The 17,846-nt window shown below is 46.1% G+C and overlaps 1 protein-coding gene across 1 annotated transcript in view; it reads left to right on the top strand.

The window, feature by feature from the left end:
• SH3RF2 (SH3 domain containing ring finger 2) overlaps positions 1–16,690 on the top strand; it is a 102,666-nt gene extending 85,976 nt beyond the window's left edge. Inside the window, exons 6-9 of the mRNA XM_040999284.1 lie at positions 1,024–1,194; positions 8,781–9,013; positions 12,064–12,431; positions 14,745–16,690. Coding sequence (XP_040855218.1) covers positions 1,024–1,194; positions 8,781–9,013; positions 12,064–12,431; positions 14,745–15,020 — 1,048 coding nt within the window. The 3' untranslated portion in view covers positions 15,021–16,690. The remainder of the gene's footprint in view (positions 1–1,023; positions 1,195–8,780; positions 9,014–12,063; positions 12,432–14,744) is intronic.
• Positions 16,691–17,846: the final 1,156 nt, after the last annotated feature.

The following is a 17,846-nucleotide window of genomic DNA, read 5'->3' as shown; positions in this document are numbered from 1 at the left end:
TGAATGATCTCTATTGTCAGCCTTTACATTCAAAATTCCAGGCCATAAATAGATGTTGCTTTAGTAATCAGAAAAAAAAAATACAGTGTTTTAGGTAAGAAAGAACAGAACATGTAGATGAGAGTACTAGCCTGGTACTGAGTCATTCAATTAGCAAGCTGAAGGATCTGCTAATGTCTAACCTGAGGGCCGGGCACTGGGGACCTCTCAATAAGGCAAGCTTAAGTGGCATATTTCATTATATCTTTAGGCACATAGAGATCCTCACTATTCCCTTTTATTTTCACCCTGGCAGACCCGGGCCCTACCTGCCCGATGCCAGGGTGTAGAATTCAGAATAAGTCCAGTTAGGGCTCTGTGCTAACCCAAGAACATTTATGCAATGTTGCAAGCCCATTCTGCTCCAGCTACTGTGAAGCCGGATTCCATTGTGTGTCTCCAACCTCCCACATCCCCACCAGCAAAAAAAAAAAAAAATAATAATAATAATAATTTACGCTGCCTCCTGCTTCTCAATGTCCTTTTCATTGCTTGTAGTGAGCAAGCTGCTTAGGCCACTCCTGGGCGTCCAACCTGTCCCTCTCTCAGGAGAGTGCATGAGAGAAGGTTCAGAAGGTTCTCTGCTGACTTCGCTTTTCCCTGAACCTTACTGGCCACAGACAAAAAAAAAAAAAAAAAAAAAAACAGCCTGAGAAAAGCCATCCTTTCTAGGACTGACACCCAACCCTGCCTCTGCTTCTTCCTAGTTGGGAGTTTCCATGGTGGCCTACATTTGTGATTTGCACCTGAGTCGGGCTGGCTGCAAGGAGTGGACGGGAGGTCAACAAGATAGGGAGTGGCTGCCTTAGCTGCCCCCGTTGCTCTTTCAACCAGATTCTTCACTGTTACAAGCCCTACATGACAAAGCTTCCATTTTGCACAGGCTTTTGTCGCTGACCACTGGGTTGCTGGGCTCAGAGAGTCTACCTCCTCCTGCCAGGCATCTTCACTTCTTCCCTCACTAGCTTCTTTCGTTCCCCCCAGGTTTGTAGCCATGCACTCATACTCGGCCCACGGACCTGAAGAGCTGGACCTGCAGAAGGGAGAAGGTGTCAGGGTCCTGGGGAAGTACCAGGACGGCTGGCTGAGGGGCATCTCCTTGGTCACCGGGCGAGTGGGCATCTTCCCCAACCATTACGTCATTCCTATTTTCAGGTGTGTCTCCGCTTGTGTCAGGCCCTGGAGGTTGGATCATGCTGAGCCAGGAGCCATGTGGGGTAGAACTGATGGAGGACTCATGGCCCTTTCAGCAGCTTTGACCCCAGCACTTCCCAGTCAAGAAAATGTAGCAGAAGGGGTTGCTCTTCTCAAGTTCTTCACAGTTTGTAAGCATGTCGTGTCTTTTAACTCATTGGCTTTGCCCAAGATTACTACATAGTAGATAGTACTTTACAGATAAGGAAACATGACATAATTAAGCCATTTACTCAAGAAAGAGATTTTTCTCCTACACAGATCCCAGAAATCAACTTCACATCACTGACATTGTCTAGTGGCCCAATGGGAAATGTGACCTCACTGGACCACCAAACAAACTTTTCAGGAGGCCAGACCAAGAAGCAAAGTTCCCATGAACTCCAACCTTTATCTGAAAATCAAATACTAGCTACCTGCAGTTTCTCCTCCTTCATAGCTTTTCCCAACACCTCTCAGTCAGTGGTACAGACATTCAATTTCCAAGACCCATAGCTTACCCTGCCACCCTACACACCCACATCCACCCCCATCAGCCCAGGGAGAGCCACAAGGCAGTGGAGCCATTACAACACACATCAAAAGCTACCTTTATGACATACCCCAGGGTCACAACTCCAAGGAGAGGGACTGTGACACGCCCACGCTGGGGGCCCCTCATTAAGGCAGGGCACTGTGTCCGGAGGAGGGCAGCAAGGATGGTAAGGAGACCACAAATGAAATAATTTGGGAAATGATTAAGAAACTGGGTTTTTTTTCATCTGTAAGTAGACAGGGGTGAGAGGCATTGGAACAGACCCTGTGGAGTGGGAAGGAGATCTGTTGTAGAAAGGGGCAATGGGGTGTATCCGAAGATACAGCTCAGAAGGTTTGGGTTCCACAAAACGCTGCATTTTCTAACCCATAGGTATCTCCAGCCAGAATGGCTGGTGAGGTGGTAGAGTCCCTTTCTAGGAATCTGGTTTCTTACAGAATCACAGTGGTGGAGAAAGATTTCCTCACATGGCAGGAAGTACAGATATAAACAGGTGTACTTCAAAACTTTCCATGGAACCTTGGAATTTAAAGACAAGTTTATATCGGGGTGGGTGTCTTGGCACAGTGGCATCCCTTATCAGAGTGAAGTCCCAGCTACTACACCTTCCAGTCTAGCTCCTTGATAATGCGTGTGGGAAAGTAGAAAGGATGGCCCACATGCATAAGTTCCTGTTACATATTTGGAAGGCCCAAATGGTGTTCCTGGCTCCTGGAAACTTCAGCCTGGCCCAGCCCCTGCTATTGCAGGCTTTTGGGGAATGTGCCAATAGATGAAAGATGCTTGTTACTCGCTGCAATTCTGCCTTTCAGATAAATTTTTAAGAACAGTATATTTTGATGCAAAAATTCACAAATAGTTTTCTCATGTACTTTATGATTTTTTTTGAAGACCACTCACATGCAAAGATTAAATTTTTATACCAAAGTACACTTTTTAATGATGTTTTCCACAAACTTTGTAAAGTAGCCTCATGTAATCTATATGGTGTGTTAAGGATATGGACTAGGAAGAAAAATCAGACAGGGGTGATAGAATCTGGATGGAGTGGTTAACGTTTTAGATACACTGGTCATCTGTGGCATTACCAAGAATCCAGAAAGAATCACATAGTGTCTTGAGGGAAATGTTGTCCCCAGGGCAAAGGAACTGCGATGTGAAGGCCCTGGTGTAGGAATGTGTCTGACTTGAAGGCCAGTAGATTTGGATTATAGCAAATGAAGTGGAGATTCATACATGACGTCAGAATCAAGAGGATTGAGGGCAGATCCTACCCAATGTTCCCAGATCATAATGAGATTGACAGTTTTGCACTAAACAGTGACATGATCCAACTTAAGTTTAACCAGAATTACTCTAGTTGTTGGGCTGAGTGTAAGCCATAAACTAGGGAAGAAAAGGTGGAAACAGAGAAGCTAGTTAAGAGGATATTGTAATGATCTTTGGAAGAAGTGACAGTGAACTGAACTATGATGGTGGTAGAATGTGTTAGGTTCTGACACAGCCTGCGGTTAGATACAACAGGAAAGAATAGAGAAATCAAGGTGAGTCCAAGATTTGTTTTGAGTATCTAAATGACAGAGCTACCTTTTACTGAAATGGTGACTATGAAAGACCCGAGAAGAGGGGAACATATGAGGTATGAGGGGAAGTAAAAGCTGAGGGTGCCACAGGTCAGTCGGAGATTCCTCTTAGTCGTTAGGTCGAGAAGTTCATGACTATCCAAGCACACAGGTGCAGCATTTGAGAGAGAGCTCTGAACTTGACATGATGTTTAAAACCCAGAGATGAGATCACTTCTATTAAGATCAGTTATATCCATAGACTTATCAGAAACTAAAACCTTCAAGGAATGAGAAGAGTGACCCAGTGTGTAAATGGTAACTACAGTCAGGAGGGGTGGTGGGAGCTAGAGTCTGACAATCTGGGGCAAAACTGGGAAGTACTGCAGAAGGTAGAGAAAGGTCTAGAAGCGACAGAAGCAAGAGAACCCATCTGGTCTCACGAGAATCTCCTTCCATAGACTCCAACTTGAATTCTCAGGTAGGGCGTTTGCTTAGACATTGCACCTTAGCCCAAACTCCTGGTTTTCAAAGAACCATTAGTATAAAGACGGACCATATATTTTATCAAACTAACATATTTTAAACCAGGAGTGAACTGAACTAAAACTATCTAAGAGAAACCAGGACATGTGATCGCTTTAACAGCAACACATATAGAATTCCATTCCAGCGTGGTGGGGGATTATGGTAGGGTACTCTTAAAAAGGAAAGGTGAAATTAAAAGACAAGTTTATTTTGTAAACTTTGTGTAATGAAAAATAGGAAACCCATGCATAGTTCCTTCATTATATACATTTTCCATGAATCCTTTAAAGATCCCTTCTTTTCATGAATTTCAAAATTTTGTGCAGAAAAAGAAACATTTTCAATCCCATTTTCCCACAGACTATTTGAAGTATACTTGTATTTCAAGGCCCTTGCTTTGATTTCTCCCTTTGGCTTTTTTCTTGGGTAGATCTACTGCATTCTGGGGCAAGTCATGAACATGTCAACTCCCTACCTGGGGTGGAATGTCAGCATCACAGTTCCCAATGAGTCGAGCCCTTGCTCCCAGCTCATAGAACTCTGAAGACACCCATGTACTGCAGTGCTACTAATGTAGAGACACATCTAAGTATGGGAACTTATGCTCCCTGTCAGAGCATTGTATGTTCCTGCAAGTGATAGATCAGAGTCTGTGATTTCTCAGTGTTGCTGTGTTCTCTCTGATGATCTCTCTGACGCAAATAAAGTTCCTGTCCACTTGGATGTGAGCAATCATGCCAGACTGGTTCATGTAGATAAAGCTAACATTAGTTCCTCTTTTTTTTTTTTTTAAGATTTATTTGTTTGAAGGTCAGAGTTACAGAGGAGGAAAAGGTAGATAGGAAAAGGGGGAGGGGGAGAGGGAAAGAGAGAGAGACCTTTCATATACCGGTTCGCTCCCCAAATAGCCACAGTGGCCATGGCAGGGCCAAGTCGATGTCAAGGAACTTTAGGCTCCATCTAAGTCTCCTACTCACATGCAGGGATCCCATCACTCGGGCCCTCTACCACTTTCCCAGATATATTAGCAAGTGGCTAATCAGAGCAGGATCAGAGGTAGAGCACCTGGGACTCCAACTTACACTCTTACATGATTCTGGCATTGCAGGAATTGAAGCAGTAGCTTAACCATAATGCCAGTCACAAACTAGCCCTTGTTCTTAACTTCCTTTTCCATCATGGGAAACTCAGTTCTCCCTGTTTCTTAGGGTTGAAAAGTGCTGTTTGTGAGCTGCATTTCTGTTATGTGTAAGAATATACCATTTCTGTGACCATTAAGGGTTACGAGTAAGAATATATAAGAGTGAACTGTTCTACATGTGCAAACTCCTCTTTTGTTTTTAAAGTCTTTGTATTTGGGATTTTTTTTTATCCTTCCAAGTGTTTTCTGTTTCCAATAATGGCTCTCCACTGCCACCCAGTCCCCTGTTGTATAATGCACCCTTTTATGCAATACTCCAAGGCAGCAGATGCCGGCTGAGTGTATTTAGCCATAGAATAGAATGTATGAAAACACCAAGTTAAGATTTAAGAATCAGCAAGTGATCTATTACCTGCAAAGACTGTAGTCCCTGCTCTGGCCCTGCTTGCTAGCAATGACACCAACATGACCAGCTTCTGTTAACCACAGCTTAATCTCCGCCCCCAAGATGCCTCTTTTCCGATCCTGAGGGCATTCACTGGCTCAGGTCATACCAAACATTTCTTAAGTTCCCATCTGTCCATCATACAGTTTCTTCACAGCATCCATATTCTTTTGGGTCTCTTGGTAGATGTGTCCTGTTGGTGGCAGGCAGACACTTCTGCCTTCCTCCTTCACTTGCTAACTCCATCCCCGCAGGCTCAGCCAATCTTGCACTTCCTCTATGACTGAAACCTGAGCAAGTGCAGAGAGGCTGGGGGTGGAGTGAAGACCACTCTCGTGAGAAGAGTCCCAGCCATATCCTCTGCTCTTCTCTTCCCAAGCTCTTGGAGCCTCCTTGGATCCTGGGCCTTCTCCTCTCCCTCCTGTCTTCCCAACAAACTCCCTTCTGCCCAACCATCCAGGATATCGCTCCTTCTTGTAGCCTTTGTGGCACATATACCCACAATGGCTGTCTTTTTGGTGGAGAAAAGTAACAAATGGGTCTCTCTTCATATGCCATTAACTCTACACAGCCTATGTCAAGACTGTCAAGGTCCAAACTTTCTCCTCAGCAGGAGTTTACTGCCAGTGGCGAGCAGACTAGAGCTGTTGCTTGTTGAGTTCCTTACAAGCCTGGACAAGTTCTTAAGGGTTAATAATCCAGATAAAGCAAAGGCTGTGGGAACCTACACTGTGGAGTAAATGAGAAGCAACATTCTCACTGAAGCTCAGAGTGTCTTTCAAGCTCCCCATCTGGAAAAAAGGGTCCTAATGTCTGCAGATCTGGGTGTCACAAGGATTAGCTAATGTATGTTATCAAAGCACTTTGATGTTGGAAGAAAATACTAAATACGTGCTGAGCCTTCACCAAATGACATAAAGGGGCTCTGTGTTAAACAGACATGGGAGTTGCGATTTACAAGTTCCTGGACTCCAGTCCAGTGTTGGGTTCGGAGAAATGAGATCCATCTCAATCTAGAGTCAGGCAAAGAAGGGACCGTAAGGATCAGGCTGGTTTGGGCCTAACTAGCTGCATTCTATCCTTGCTACTGCTACCACTGGAAACTATTTTTATAACCTGTCTTTCCCACCGCTAATCCTCTTTCGGCATCTAACACCCTGAGGCCTCAGTTCAAAGGATAGGAAGTTCTCTGTATCCATCCAGGGAAAGGAGGACTGGGGATTTTTCTCCACTACCCACGCCTTCCACTCTTCTTCACTAACTGCACCAGCACAAGGACCAGAGGCAGACGGACCGCTAAGGACGGAAGAGCCCTTGCTGCAGGCACGTTCCTAGAGCATCTGACTACATGACTCAGAAAATTTCATGAAAAATACACATGAGAAAACTATGCATACATTTTATTGATTTTTAAAGATTTATTTTTTTCTTTGACTTGAAGTCACTTACAGAGAGAGAGGGGAAGAGACAGAAACAAACAGATCCTCCATCCAGTGATTCACTCCCCAAACAGTCACTATGGCTAGAGTTGAACTGGTTGAAAACCAGGAGCTTCTTCTGGATCTCCCACATGAGCCCAGGGGCTCAACACCTTGAGTCATTCTCAGTTCTTTCCCCAGGGCATAAGCAGAGGGCTGGATCAGAAGTGGAGCAGCCAGCACACAAACCAGAGCCCATATGGGAGGCCAGGGCCATGAGTGAAGGATTAGCCTATATGTCACCACATTGGCCCTATATTTCAATTTCTGTGCCAAATAGACATCTCTTCGTTCCATTTTTTTTCATGAATCCTATGAAGTACTACAACGGCTTTACCTGTCTTCACACAAGACTGCCTCATTATTAAACTGCACATCTCTCCACCCCTTTTTTAATCAAAAGATGGAAAGAACAAAAGAGGAAGGATGATCCAAAGAAATATCTGGAGGTTTTGATAGAAAAAAACAACACAGGCATCTCTATGCTAGGACCTTGGCTGAGTTCACTGCTCCCATGGGAATCAGCAAAGGCTCCTTAATCAACAGAGTGACAGAGTGATTGATGGGCTGTTTGGTAGGAGATGTGATGTTGGGGTTGGATTGGTAAAACAGTAAGAAAAGCATGTAGAATGACAGGTACTCACCATGTAGTACAGGGAACCGCAGGCTGGGAACAACGGCCAAAGGTTTGTTGTTTTATACAGCCTTAATACTGTTCTTGAAAATCACAATCCAAGGTTGAAGGTTTAGGGTCTTATTTGTAGGGTTTCACTTTGTGTTGGGCAGAATGAAGAGTATTTCCTAATACCCAAATATGATCACTATGTAGGTAGCTCAGTGGGAAAAACAAAGGGCCAGCATAGCCTGGTTTAAATACTCTGTCTGGTAGCTACTTTAGGTGGCAACTGTAAGACTCGGTAGTTTAGCCTAGAAAACAGTGGCATTATAAGTACCCACCTCAAAAGGGTGATGAAGATAAAGTAACATAAAATAGGAAAAGCACTTGGCTGGTGCTGGGCACACAGTGTCTAGTATGCATTAGACAAAAGGACTAGCATTGGTGCTGCAAAGTGTTAGAGCAGCCATACAACATCAAGTCATCAACAGCACATGCAGAACACAGAGCATCAAAAGAGCAAGTCATGTGTCTGCCTCCACAAAGCTTGGATTCTAGTGAGGACATCTCAGAGTGACCAGGAAATTGCCTCCACAAGATAAAACGAGCACATCTGAGATCTCATGCTCAGAAGGCAGGACAGAAAGGACATGGTATGAGGAGTGAATGATGGCAATAAGCAACCCTAGCTCTACCAGGGCCTCACTGTGAGCCCCTCACTCTGCTCTCAGCACACCTGCGCACTTGCCAGGGTGGAGGCATGTAGGCCCACCTACATCTGTAGTGGACAAAAAAAGAGTGTGTATGAGTGGAAGAAGGGGAGGATTAATTGCATTTGAGATATGGTTGGAAAATTATGGTTTGCTGATTTCCTTGTTTTAGATTGTTTTGTTTGAAATGCAGACAACAAAAAGTAGAGAGATCTTCCATCCACTGGTTCATTCCCCCAGATGGCCACAATTGTTAGGACTAGGCCAGGGCGGAGCCAGGAACTGCTGCCAGGTCTCCCGCATGGATGTGCAGGGGGCCCTGCATTTGGGCCATCCTTCACTGCTTTCTCAGGTCACTAGCAGAAAGCTGGATCACAAGTAGAGCAACTGGGATTCAAACCAGTGCCCATATGAGATGCCAGAGCTGCAGGTGCCAGCTTAAACCCACTATCACATAATGCCAACCCCTTAAAGTACTTCTCTTAACATTTTTCTTTTTCTATTTCTTTGCTTTTCAATGTCCAACACACAGCAAGACCTCTAGTTTCCCTGACTCCCGGAATCCTGGTCTCTACGCCACATGGACATTATCCACCTCTTCTGTGCCCTCGCAAGGCAGCGTTTCAGAAGGTGACCCCCGGCAGAGCCGACCCTTCAAGTCTGTCTTTGTGCCCACCGCTGTGGTCAGCCCTATAAGGAGCACAGCAGGCGCAGGGATTTCAGGACAAGGGTCTCTTCGGAAAGGGCGGAGCAGCATGAGAAAGAGTAAGTGGTGGCAAAGAGGTATGTGCCTAGTGATAAGTGATGAGGGTTCCACCCCAGGCACAGACAGAGCTTTTCACACATGGGCCTCTACAGGGGAAGGGTGGGGGGGTGTCAAATTTCCAAATGATGAGCTGGCTTATTGTGTGAAGCCAGACAGCCCCAAAGTCGTAGTCCTGGGTCCCTGCATACAGGCTGAATGACAGATGACAACAGTCTCGAGTGTCCTTGGTATTGAGAACACACCCAAGGCTCATCGGCCTGGCCGGTTCCCACTGCAGCAGAGCAGCCAAGGTACTTGCTGAGTCTGTGCTGCTCAAACAGCACTCCATAGAATCCCACAGGAGAAACAGGGGAAGTAGGGAAGCGAGGAGGGACAGCTTTAGGGCACAGGACGTGAGTGGAAAATAAAAATTAAGAGTTGTCAACAAAGACGATCCCTAGTGTTAGGTAACAATGCAAGAGCACAGAATGTACAAAATCCAGTCTCCCTCACAGCCTTCACCCCAAAGCCCAAGGCCTCTTCCAAAGACAAACACACACAGACCTGTTGTTACACTATCCGGTGGCTTGCTTTGACCTTCACCTCTCTGACACCCACAATGCACCCACAGCAACAGACAGACCCTTTGTCTTAAGCACCATGTTTTTACACCTCTTAACAACTTGAACAGCTAGAGACAATAAACCTTTACATCTTTGTCCAAGACAGTAAGGCAAACCCAATATGCACTGAGATAAACTGGGCTTTGCAATTTCTTAGAATTTTAATAAAGGTTTAGATGTGGCAGTTCAGGAGGACTAACTGTTGTAGAAGAGTAACAGATGGGACAATAGACCATTAAGAAAAAGAAAGAACATGTCATAGCTCCACCATGTCCTGGAGTTTTTCTATGACGATCTGCATGGCTGCCAGTCTCACAACTCCAGCCCCTTTTTCCTACCCAACCTGTCTGCCTCCTACAACTTGCTGCACCCTCTTCCGCTTGCCCAATCACTCTCCAATTTACAACATATCCCTCTACAGTCACTCTGGCAGCTTACACACCCCTTCAGTCTTCAGCTTTCTTCATCTGCAAAACGAAACTAAAAACAACATTCCCTTCCCGCGCATTGCTACATGGGTTTAATCAAATACTGTGAAAGGCTGATGGCGCAGTGCCTAGCACAGGGGAAGCCCTCAAGGAGCAGTAGCTTCTTCTGATGGTGTTGTTTCATTAGCATTATCGTTGCTACTATAGCTCAAAAAACCTATCTAGAGTTCACATAGACCATGAATGAGCCTGGGAGTCACAATGTTCGCAGTCTAGACCACGTAGGAGTGCAGAGAACCTCTTCCCACTGGCGTTTGTCACACTCTCCTTAATACACTCCCTCCATCCCTCCCTTTGCATGAATCTTCATTGGTCTGGTGCTTGGCTTGCATTGCAAGCACCTGTAATAAGAAAGCATTCACTGTGTTGGGAGTTAGGAATCCACAAGATAAATAGGTAAGACATGAAACCAATTTTTCACACACTCCTCAGAGCTCAAAGACATGCCTGTCTGGTGCTGCTGTGGCCTCCTAAGGAGGCTTCCTCCTCCACCTTTTCCCAAGGTGAAGCTGAACCAGCCATGACTCTCCCCAGTGCAAAGAGAAATGACAGGAGAACTGACCATGAACACCTCACAGGGCTGTCAGTGCAAAAACAAATGTCTAAACTGAAAGGTCAGCTTTGTGGAAATGGTGGTGGGCTTGCTGGTGCCAGCTGAGAATGCATACTGTGGTTAGAGAGTAAACTGCTCTTTATGTTCACACCCAGCCCGAAGCAAAGTCACAGTGCAGAGAGTGCACAGTGCACAGAGTACAGAACGTGGCTGGTTCAGGCCCCCTGCGCTGAGCACAGATGACTCTGGAGCATCAGAAAGGACTAATATCTCAGCCCTGGACCTCAGCAATGGCTCTCTGCATGCTGGGAGACCATTTTGGAGAAATGGGCTGCAGTGTGTCCAAGAAGCATCTCCCTCCAGGGCAAAATCAAATCCTGGATCTCCAGGTCACCTGCAGGGCAGCGGTCACCTGTCTTCCAGAGAATTTGAGGAAAGGAAAAGGTTTCTTTTTGCTAAGTGAAATCCATCTCAATGGTAAAGAGAAGGCAAAAGGATGAGTTCATGAGGGATCCAAATCAAGCTCGGAATAGGCTATGCTGCCCTTGACCCAGAAATGATGACAGCAGTTGACCAAGCAAGGGATACTTACCATGTTCCAGGCACTGTACCAGCACCTTATACACATCATAGCATGCCATCCTTCCCATAGCCTCCTGACAACCTCTCATTAGCACCAGCTTACAAATTAGAGGTGGGGGGTGGTGATATGACATATTCATCCCAGCTCCTGGGGAGGAGATCTGATTGCAGACCCTGTGTCATGAGACACACAATCCTAACACTGGAATACACTTCCCAAATGATCCACTGGGTGTCCCGTTTGTGCAGCATGTCTACTCTCTGCTCCTTCCACTCGTCTTCCCTTTCTGCCATCAGCACGCGCCTGCAGCTGTCATCATAGCTTTCCACAGCAAGCAGAAGCTCTGAACCTCCCTGCCCACCCCTTTCCCTCCTCCCTCTCATTGTCCCAGCCCTCATGTTTCTCCATTTCTGTCTTTGGCTTTCATTTCCTCTCTTGAGTTTTGCTTCTTTTCTCTCTGCTTCTTACTGAAAAGCTGTCTCTCTTCTTCACTCTGTCTCTGAAAGAGTGATAGGGATATGTGTGTGTGTGTGTGTGAGAGAGAGAGAGAGAGAAAGAGAGAGAGGAGGCAGTATTATCTTCTTGCCATACCCACACCCCCCATCCACACAACATTCAGCTAGCCAGTTATTTGCAGCCAGCATCAGCAAACAGCACTAAAAATAGAATTAGGTCACCTCTCAAAGATCCCGAGAGAACGTGATTGAAGTCAAATTAGGAAAGCACTGAACTCTCATGGGCTACCAGGGCACTGCTTCGCCAGCCCTGCCCAGACCTCTGTCCGCTGCCCGGCTGCTGACATCTTTGTCCTCTTGTCCCCCAGATGGATCCCTACAGAGGCCTGCTCAGTCTGGGGTCCCCACTGTTGTGGTGGGCTCCTTCAGGCGCAGCCCCACCATGGTGGTACAACCTCAGCAGCTCCAGTTCTATCAGCCACAGGGAGTCCCCTCTGCCCCTTCAGCAGTGCCAGAGATGGGACCCAAGTCCACTCCTGTCGGGGAGCCTGGCCTCACGGGCATCAGCAGAGGCAGTGACAGCAGGGTTCACTCAGCAGCTAGCTCCCTCATCATGGAAGGCAAGGAGGTCCCCGTCAAGAGTGAGCCTCTGCCGAAACCACCTGCATCCGCCCCGCCATCTGCCCCGCCATCGATCCTGGTGAAACCAGAAAACTCAAGAAATGGCATCGAGAAGGTAGGAGGGGTTTCGGTCGCCTGACTCTGCATGATGTCCCAGCCCCCAGAGACTTCAGTGTTGGTGGAAAAAGCATCAAAACAGCATCCTCAATTGAACCCTCACACGCATCTCCACATGCACACATCCGTTCTCCCTAGACCCATGACTGACTCTCCATTATGCTTTCCATGCATATTACATGAAGTATAGTTTTCACATCAGACACATCTTGATTTGAATTCCAGCTCAGCTGCTTGCAGCCTGAGCCACTTCAACCAGCTCCCTTCACCCCTCAGAGACTGTTTTTTTGCCTAATTTGTTAAATGGGGCTAAGAATAGTAATGGACACACAAGACTGAGGTGGAGATTACATGAAAAGATATATCAAGTGCTTACATAGGGTTTGAGACATAATTATTCATTGTATAAAAGAAACAACTAAGACTTCTAGGCCCCAGGGCTCTCTTTTGGGAACAAAGATCTTTGAATATCCTTGAAGAAGCAGAGATGGTGGAAAGGAGGATACTCATTGTCCCCTTTTAGTTTATTAAACATAACTAACATCACGATTACCTTCACCATCACCACCATCATAAGCACTACTATTACCATCATCACACCACTAGCTCCTGCCCCACCACTGCCAGCAGCGGGACCATTACCACCAACAACTACCACCATCATCACCACCATCACTACCATCACACAGTTACCTCCGTCACCACTGTTAGTACTCCCATTATCATCATCACACTAACAACACTATCACCAACAAAACCACTACCAGCATCATGACCACAATCCCACAGTCACAAACACCCAGGGGCTGTGGGTTCCTCTTTGATAAGGATTTACTAAATAATAACAACCTGGCAGACCCTGTGCCAAAAACTTCACATGCCATGTTTAGTCCTAACAATGCCTGATGCTGGCATTATTTTCTTCTTCATTTTAAAATGAGGAGATGGAGGCTCAGGGCTCTAGTGAATATCACCCAAAGCCATTGAGCTGACATACATGAATTTCCTGAACAGATACAAAAATTCATGCTCATACTGTTAAGCCATAAACTGTAGAAAAAGGCATCTGGAAATTAGCTTACTTATACAAATGTGGAAATTCTTAGTCCATATCATATACAAACCAAAGGTTTCTAGGCCCCAGTTGCCATTTCTTTGAGCTTTTAAAGTACTTAATGAATGCTCAGACCTTAACTAGAAATGGGCAGGGTGAATATGTATGCATAATCGTGGATCCTCAGTGAGAGACACAAGGATTGACTTTATGGAAAAAATAGTCATTCTTCAGCAGTGTCACAGAACACTTCATTCAGGCCTAAGACAGGGATTGGCCAAGGCAGGAAGCCATGCATTGCTTAACAATTGGGGAACTTTCGGAGAAATACGTCATCAGGTGATTTCATCTTTGTGCAGACACCAGAGCATGTATTTATGCAGAGTAAGACAGCGATGCTCTCCCTAAGCCATGCAGGCTTATGGGACCATGCTCACGTAGTTGGTCCATGCTTAACTGAAACACTTAGGCAGCACAGAACTGCATCTCTAGGCAGCAGGCTGGAAGAGGAAGAAGAGATGATGATCACTCAGCAAGGGTCTATTCCTTGGCTCCTGTCCATCCAGCATTGCCAGGATGGGACACTGGCCTACATGGCCAGATCCTTGATTTTCATATGTTAACCCCCAATTTTTAGGCATTGGCAAGTAAAACAAACCCTTGAGCATTCTGTATGCTACACTCAGCCAGCTGGTTTCCAGTCTGCAAACTGCTCTGAAGACTTAAAAGGCCAATAGAGAATTCTCTAAATGAAATCAAAGGAGGGGGTCTTAATGCACACACAGGACTTGGGATAAGCCTTCATGGCTGGCAGAGAGGAGATGAATTTTTATTTTCTAGAAAGGGTCTTACTCTCTCCATAGGCCAGTTCCTCCCCAGTTTCCTGAATAATTGCTCATCATTCCTCAGTTCTCAGTTTAAGTATCTCTTCCTTGAGGAGGGCCCCCTGGACTTCCCCACCCCAGCTGGAGTTGGACAGTCCCCAGCATTCTCCCCCATCAATCACTTGTAGTCACTGTCAGGGCAGCTTTGCTCACTCTGGATTCACAGCACCTCACAGCATGTGATGCTTACTAGACACTCATACCAGACACAAATATTTGCTGAATAAATACACAACGTGGCATTTCAAGTGGGGACACATATGGAGAAAAGGTGCCATGCAAGTCCCAGATGGGAAACAACACTCGCCCACTTCCCCCCACCCCACTGCCTACCCAACTCACCTGCGTTCCTTCGCTGTCCTTTCTCTTGCAGCAAGTCAAAACCGTGAGATTTCAGAACTACAGCCCTCCTCCCACCAAACATTACACCTCCCAACCCACCTCCGGCAAGCCTGAACAGCCAGCTACCCTCAAGGGGCCCCAGCTTGAAGCAGCCTCCTCGAGCCCGGAAATGACCGTCCTATTCGCCCATCGAAGCGGCTGCCACTCAGGCCAACAGACAGACCTCCGGAGAAAGCCACCATTTGGCAAGGCTGTGACCCCAGTGCCCACTTCCTCAACCACGCAGACCATGTTTCCCAGCAAATGAAATCTACAGGTGGCCTTTTCCTAGACCCCAAAGAGGTGAATTGCATTTAAATACAGTCTGCCTCCACAGGGGGTGTCCTGTCAGTCTTTGGGGTCTTGGGCATGGTCCTTATGCTGCATCTTTTACCAGCCCATCCTCCCACCTCTGTGACAGAAAAGGTACCAGCAGGAATTCCTGCCCTTGGTGAGAGGGCAGATCAGCTGACCCTCCAAACATAAGGACTTAGTTCAAGAAGGTTCAGCACTCAGACTAAGCAGCGAGAGCACTTGGTTCTGCAGCCTCTTGTCCCTTGTCCTCTATGTAGAGCTGCTGTGGCGGCCTACTGGGATTTCAGCCAGAAGCGTGACCACGGCAGGAGGGTTGTCATTGCTACTTTGACCTTATCACCCTATTAGAACAGCCTCTGTCATCTTCCGGGGCCTGACCATCACCCTGTTTCCCTCCAGAGTCACCATCCTGATCGCCAAAGGAAAATCTCCTGGCTGGGGATACAGTAGATAGCTGGAACTTTCTAAGAACTAAAGCTAAAAGCAGGCAACTTGTCACAGGCAGCTTGTCCAGTTTCTCTAGACAAGAAGGTCAGAAAAGAGGTTGGCCACACCAAGTATCAACCAACAACCATGCTCCAAACTTCTCTATCTGTTTTCCCATGTATCATTCTGCAAAATAAACAGGCAGGACTCCTACAGGTGCAAGGGGCTGTGGAGGGTATTACAGACAATGAATTCACCCTTCCCCTAGCACACAGGGCACGCTTAGAAACAATCTGGGCTAGGGCTTGAGTTTAAGATCTGTTTGTCCAGCATCATTATTTTCTCTGGCCTCTTCTTACCAGGGACATACCTGTTGTTTTACTGATGAGGCAACAGTATCCAAAGCTGCAGGGGAAAGCACTTCCTAAGGAAGAAGCTGCCATAAAAGAGGCTTGATAAGGAAGGTTATAGAAGAAAATAAGTAAGAGGGAAACTGAAAAAAAAACTACAAAAAACTATGAAAGGCCTGAGCATCAGAGGGAAGATAGGGGATTCAAGAAAGCATCAGTCAAGAAGGCAAAAGCAGCAGGCTGGGAGGGGACAACCTTGTCAATCCCGGCAGGTGGGAAAAGAAAACAGGGCCTGTAATGGAGATGGGGGCAAAACCAAAGGACAAGGGCAAGGACAAGGACAAGGACTGCACCAAGGGGACAAGAACAGAAACAGCCAGGCAGAGCCACATAAGCATCCGGGGGACCCAAGACCATGTTATAAAGCAACCCATTAATCCTCATTACACTTAATTGTTGGGATCTAACATTTACTGCATGCCCATCAGTGAGAGCATGCGGACTCATAAAAATACAGCGAAGTTTAATTAGGTCTTTCCCCTCAACAGTTAAGGTGCTGGGATTTGGAACACACATCTTTTTTACATACCTACCCACACATTTGTCAAACTGAATTGTTCACAGACTTTTCTAGTCCTTAATAAAAGCATCATCTTGCTGAGGAATAGTGCACATGTGTCGGACTTTTGGTGTGGGACAGCCAATACAGACGCGTGTTGTTCTAGCATTTCTAAAAGATTACTCGCTCATTTCTACTCCTCCAAACTGACCAGGCCAACTCCATGTCCCATGAATATCAGTAGGATAATCCACATGGAAAACGGAATAAAGTCACAATTATGGGAAAGCGTTGAATGAATTGTCAAAATCTGAGTACCTTGGCCTTTTTACCCACAAAGCACTCAGAGTGAGTTTAGCAGTCTACACTCAGCGTGGCAGAGAAAGGACAGGATTAGCAAACGAAATACACCTCAGTAGCAATGGTTCCAGCTCCTTTTTAAACTTTGTTGGCTAACAACAGGTTGCTGAGTGTAATGGAGACAGCAAGCAAGCCTTCCAGATGACACTGAAAAGGCTTCCCATCGTCCTCTTTCTTTGAGAGAACCTATCTGAGCAAAGTAAATAAATCCAAGACTTGCCACCCCACCCTTTGATGCCCATCCAGCCTCTTCACTCATGGGTAGCAGCAGATTCATTTCTTTCTACATCACATCTAATTTATGTAGAGTTTTTATCAGAGTTTGAAAAGGATGTCTCCAAGTCAAAGCCGACTTCGCTAGCACCTTTAACTCATTTATTCTACCAGCATGCTAGGCACAGCAATGAGGACAACAGACACAGCCTTCCCCATCATTTCAACCATAATATTATTGAGCAAGTGTAACTGTCCCCATTCCAGAGCCAAGAAAGTCAAGGCTTGGAGGCTAACCACCAGATACTACCCAAGACAGGAAGTGGACTCGAGCTCTCTGACTTCAAAGCCCACTGTAGGACTGTGCCACATGAACCAAAAGACCATTCTTGACTTCAGCACACTGCCTCCAGACTGCCAGGAAGCAACACAGCACAATTTTGTTGCAAATGCTTGGTACAATCTGGTTTCAGATATGAAACACCCAGTAAGATCTAGTGCATGCAAACCAAGTTCAAATCCACATTTACTGTTTTCTGGCCCTCTAATGCCACACAAATTAGCCTCTGGGATCCTTACCTTATTTCCTTAAACAGGAGTGGTAACAGTGCCAACCTCACTCGGCTACTGTGAGGATTAGCTGAGATAATAGTATAGAGTTGCTTAATGTCAGCATTAAGTGAACATTTGACACTTGTTAGGCTTGGATGCTTTCAAGAAAACAGGCCACTGCAATTTCCCAGGACCGTGGTGGTAAAAATAAGACCTCATATGGCTTAGCCTCAAAGTCAATATATCCTAAGCCATAAATGGCTCGTGGGAGATGAGCACCTCACGAAGGTAGAAAGTTTTAACTAGCAAAGTTGCTCAG

Source organism: Ochotona curzoniae, unplaced genomic scaffold (genome assembly GCF_017591425.1).
Source record: "Ochotona curzoniae isolate NIBS_2020 unplaced genomic scaffold, NIBS_Ocur_1.0 contig_1, whole genome shotgun sequence".
Lineage (NCBI taxonomy): Eukaryota > Metazoa > Chordata > Mammalia > Lagomorpha > Ochotonidae > Ochotona > Ochotona curzoniae.
The sequence above is the reverse complement of the archived record's forward strand: the minus strand, read 5'-3'. Positions and strand labels throughout refer to the sequence as shown.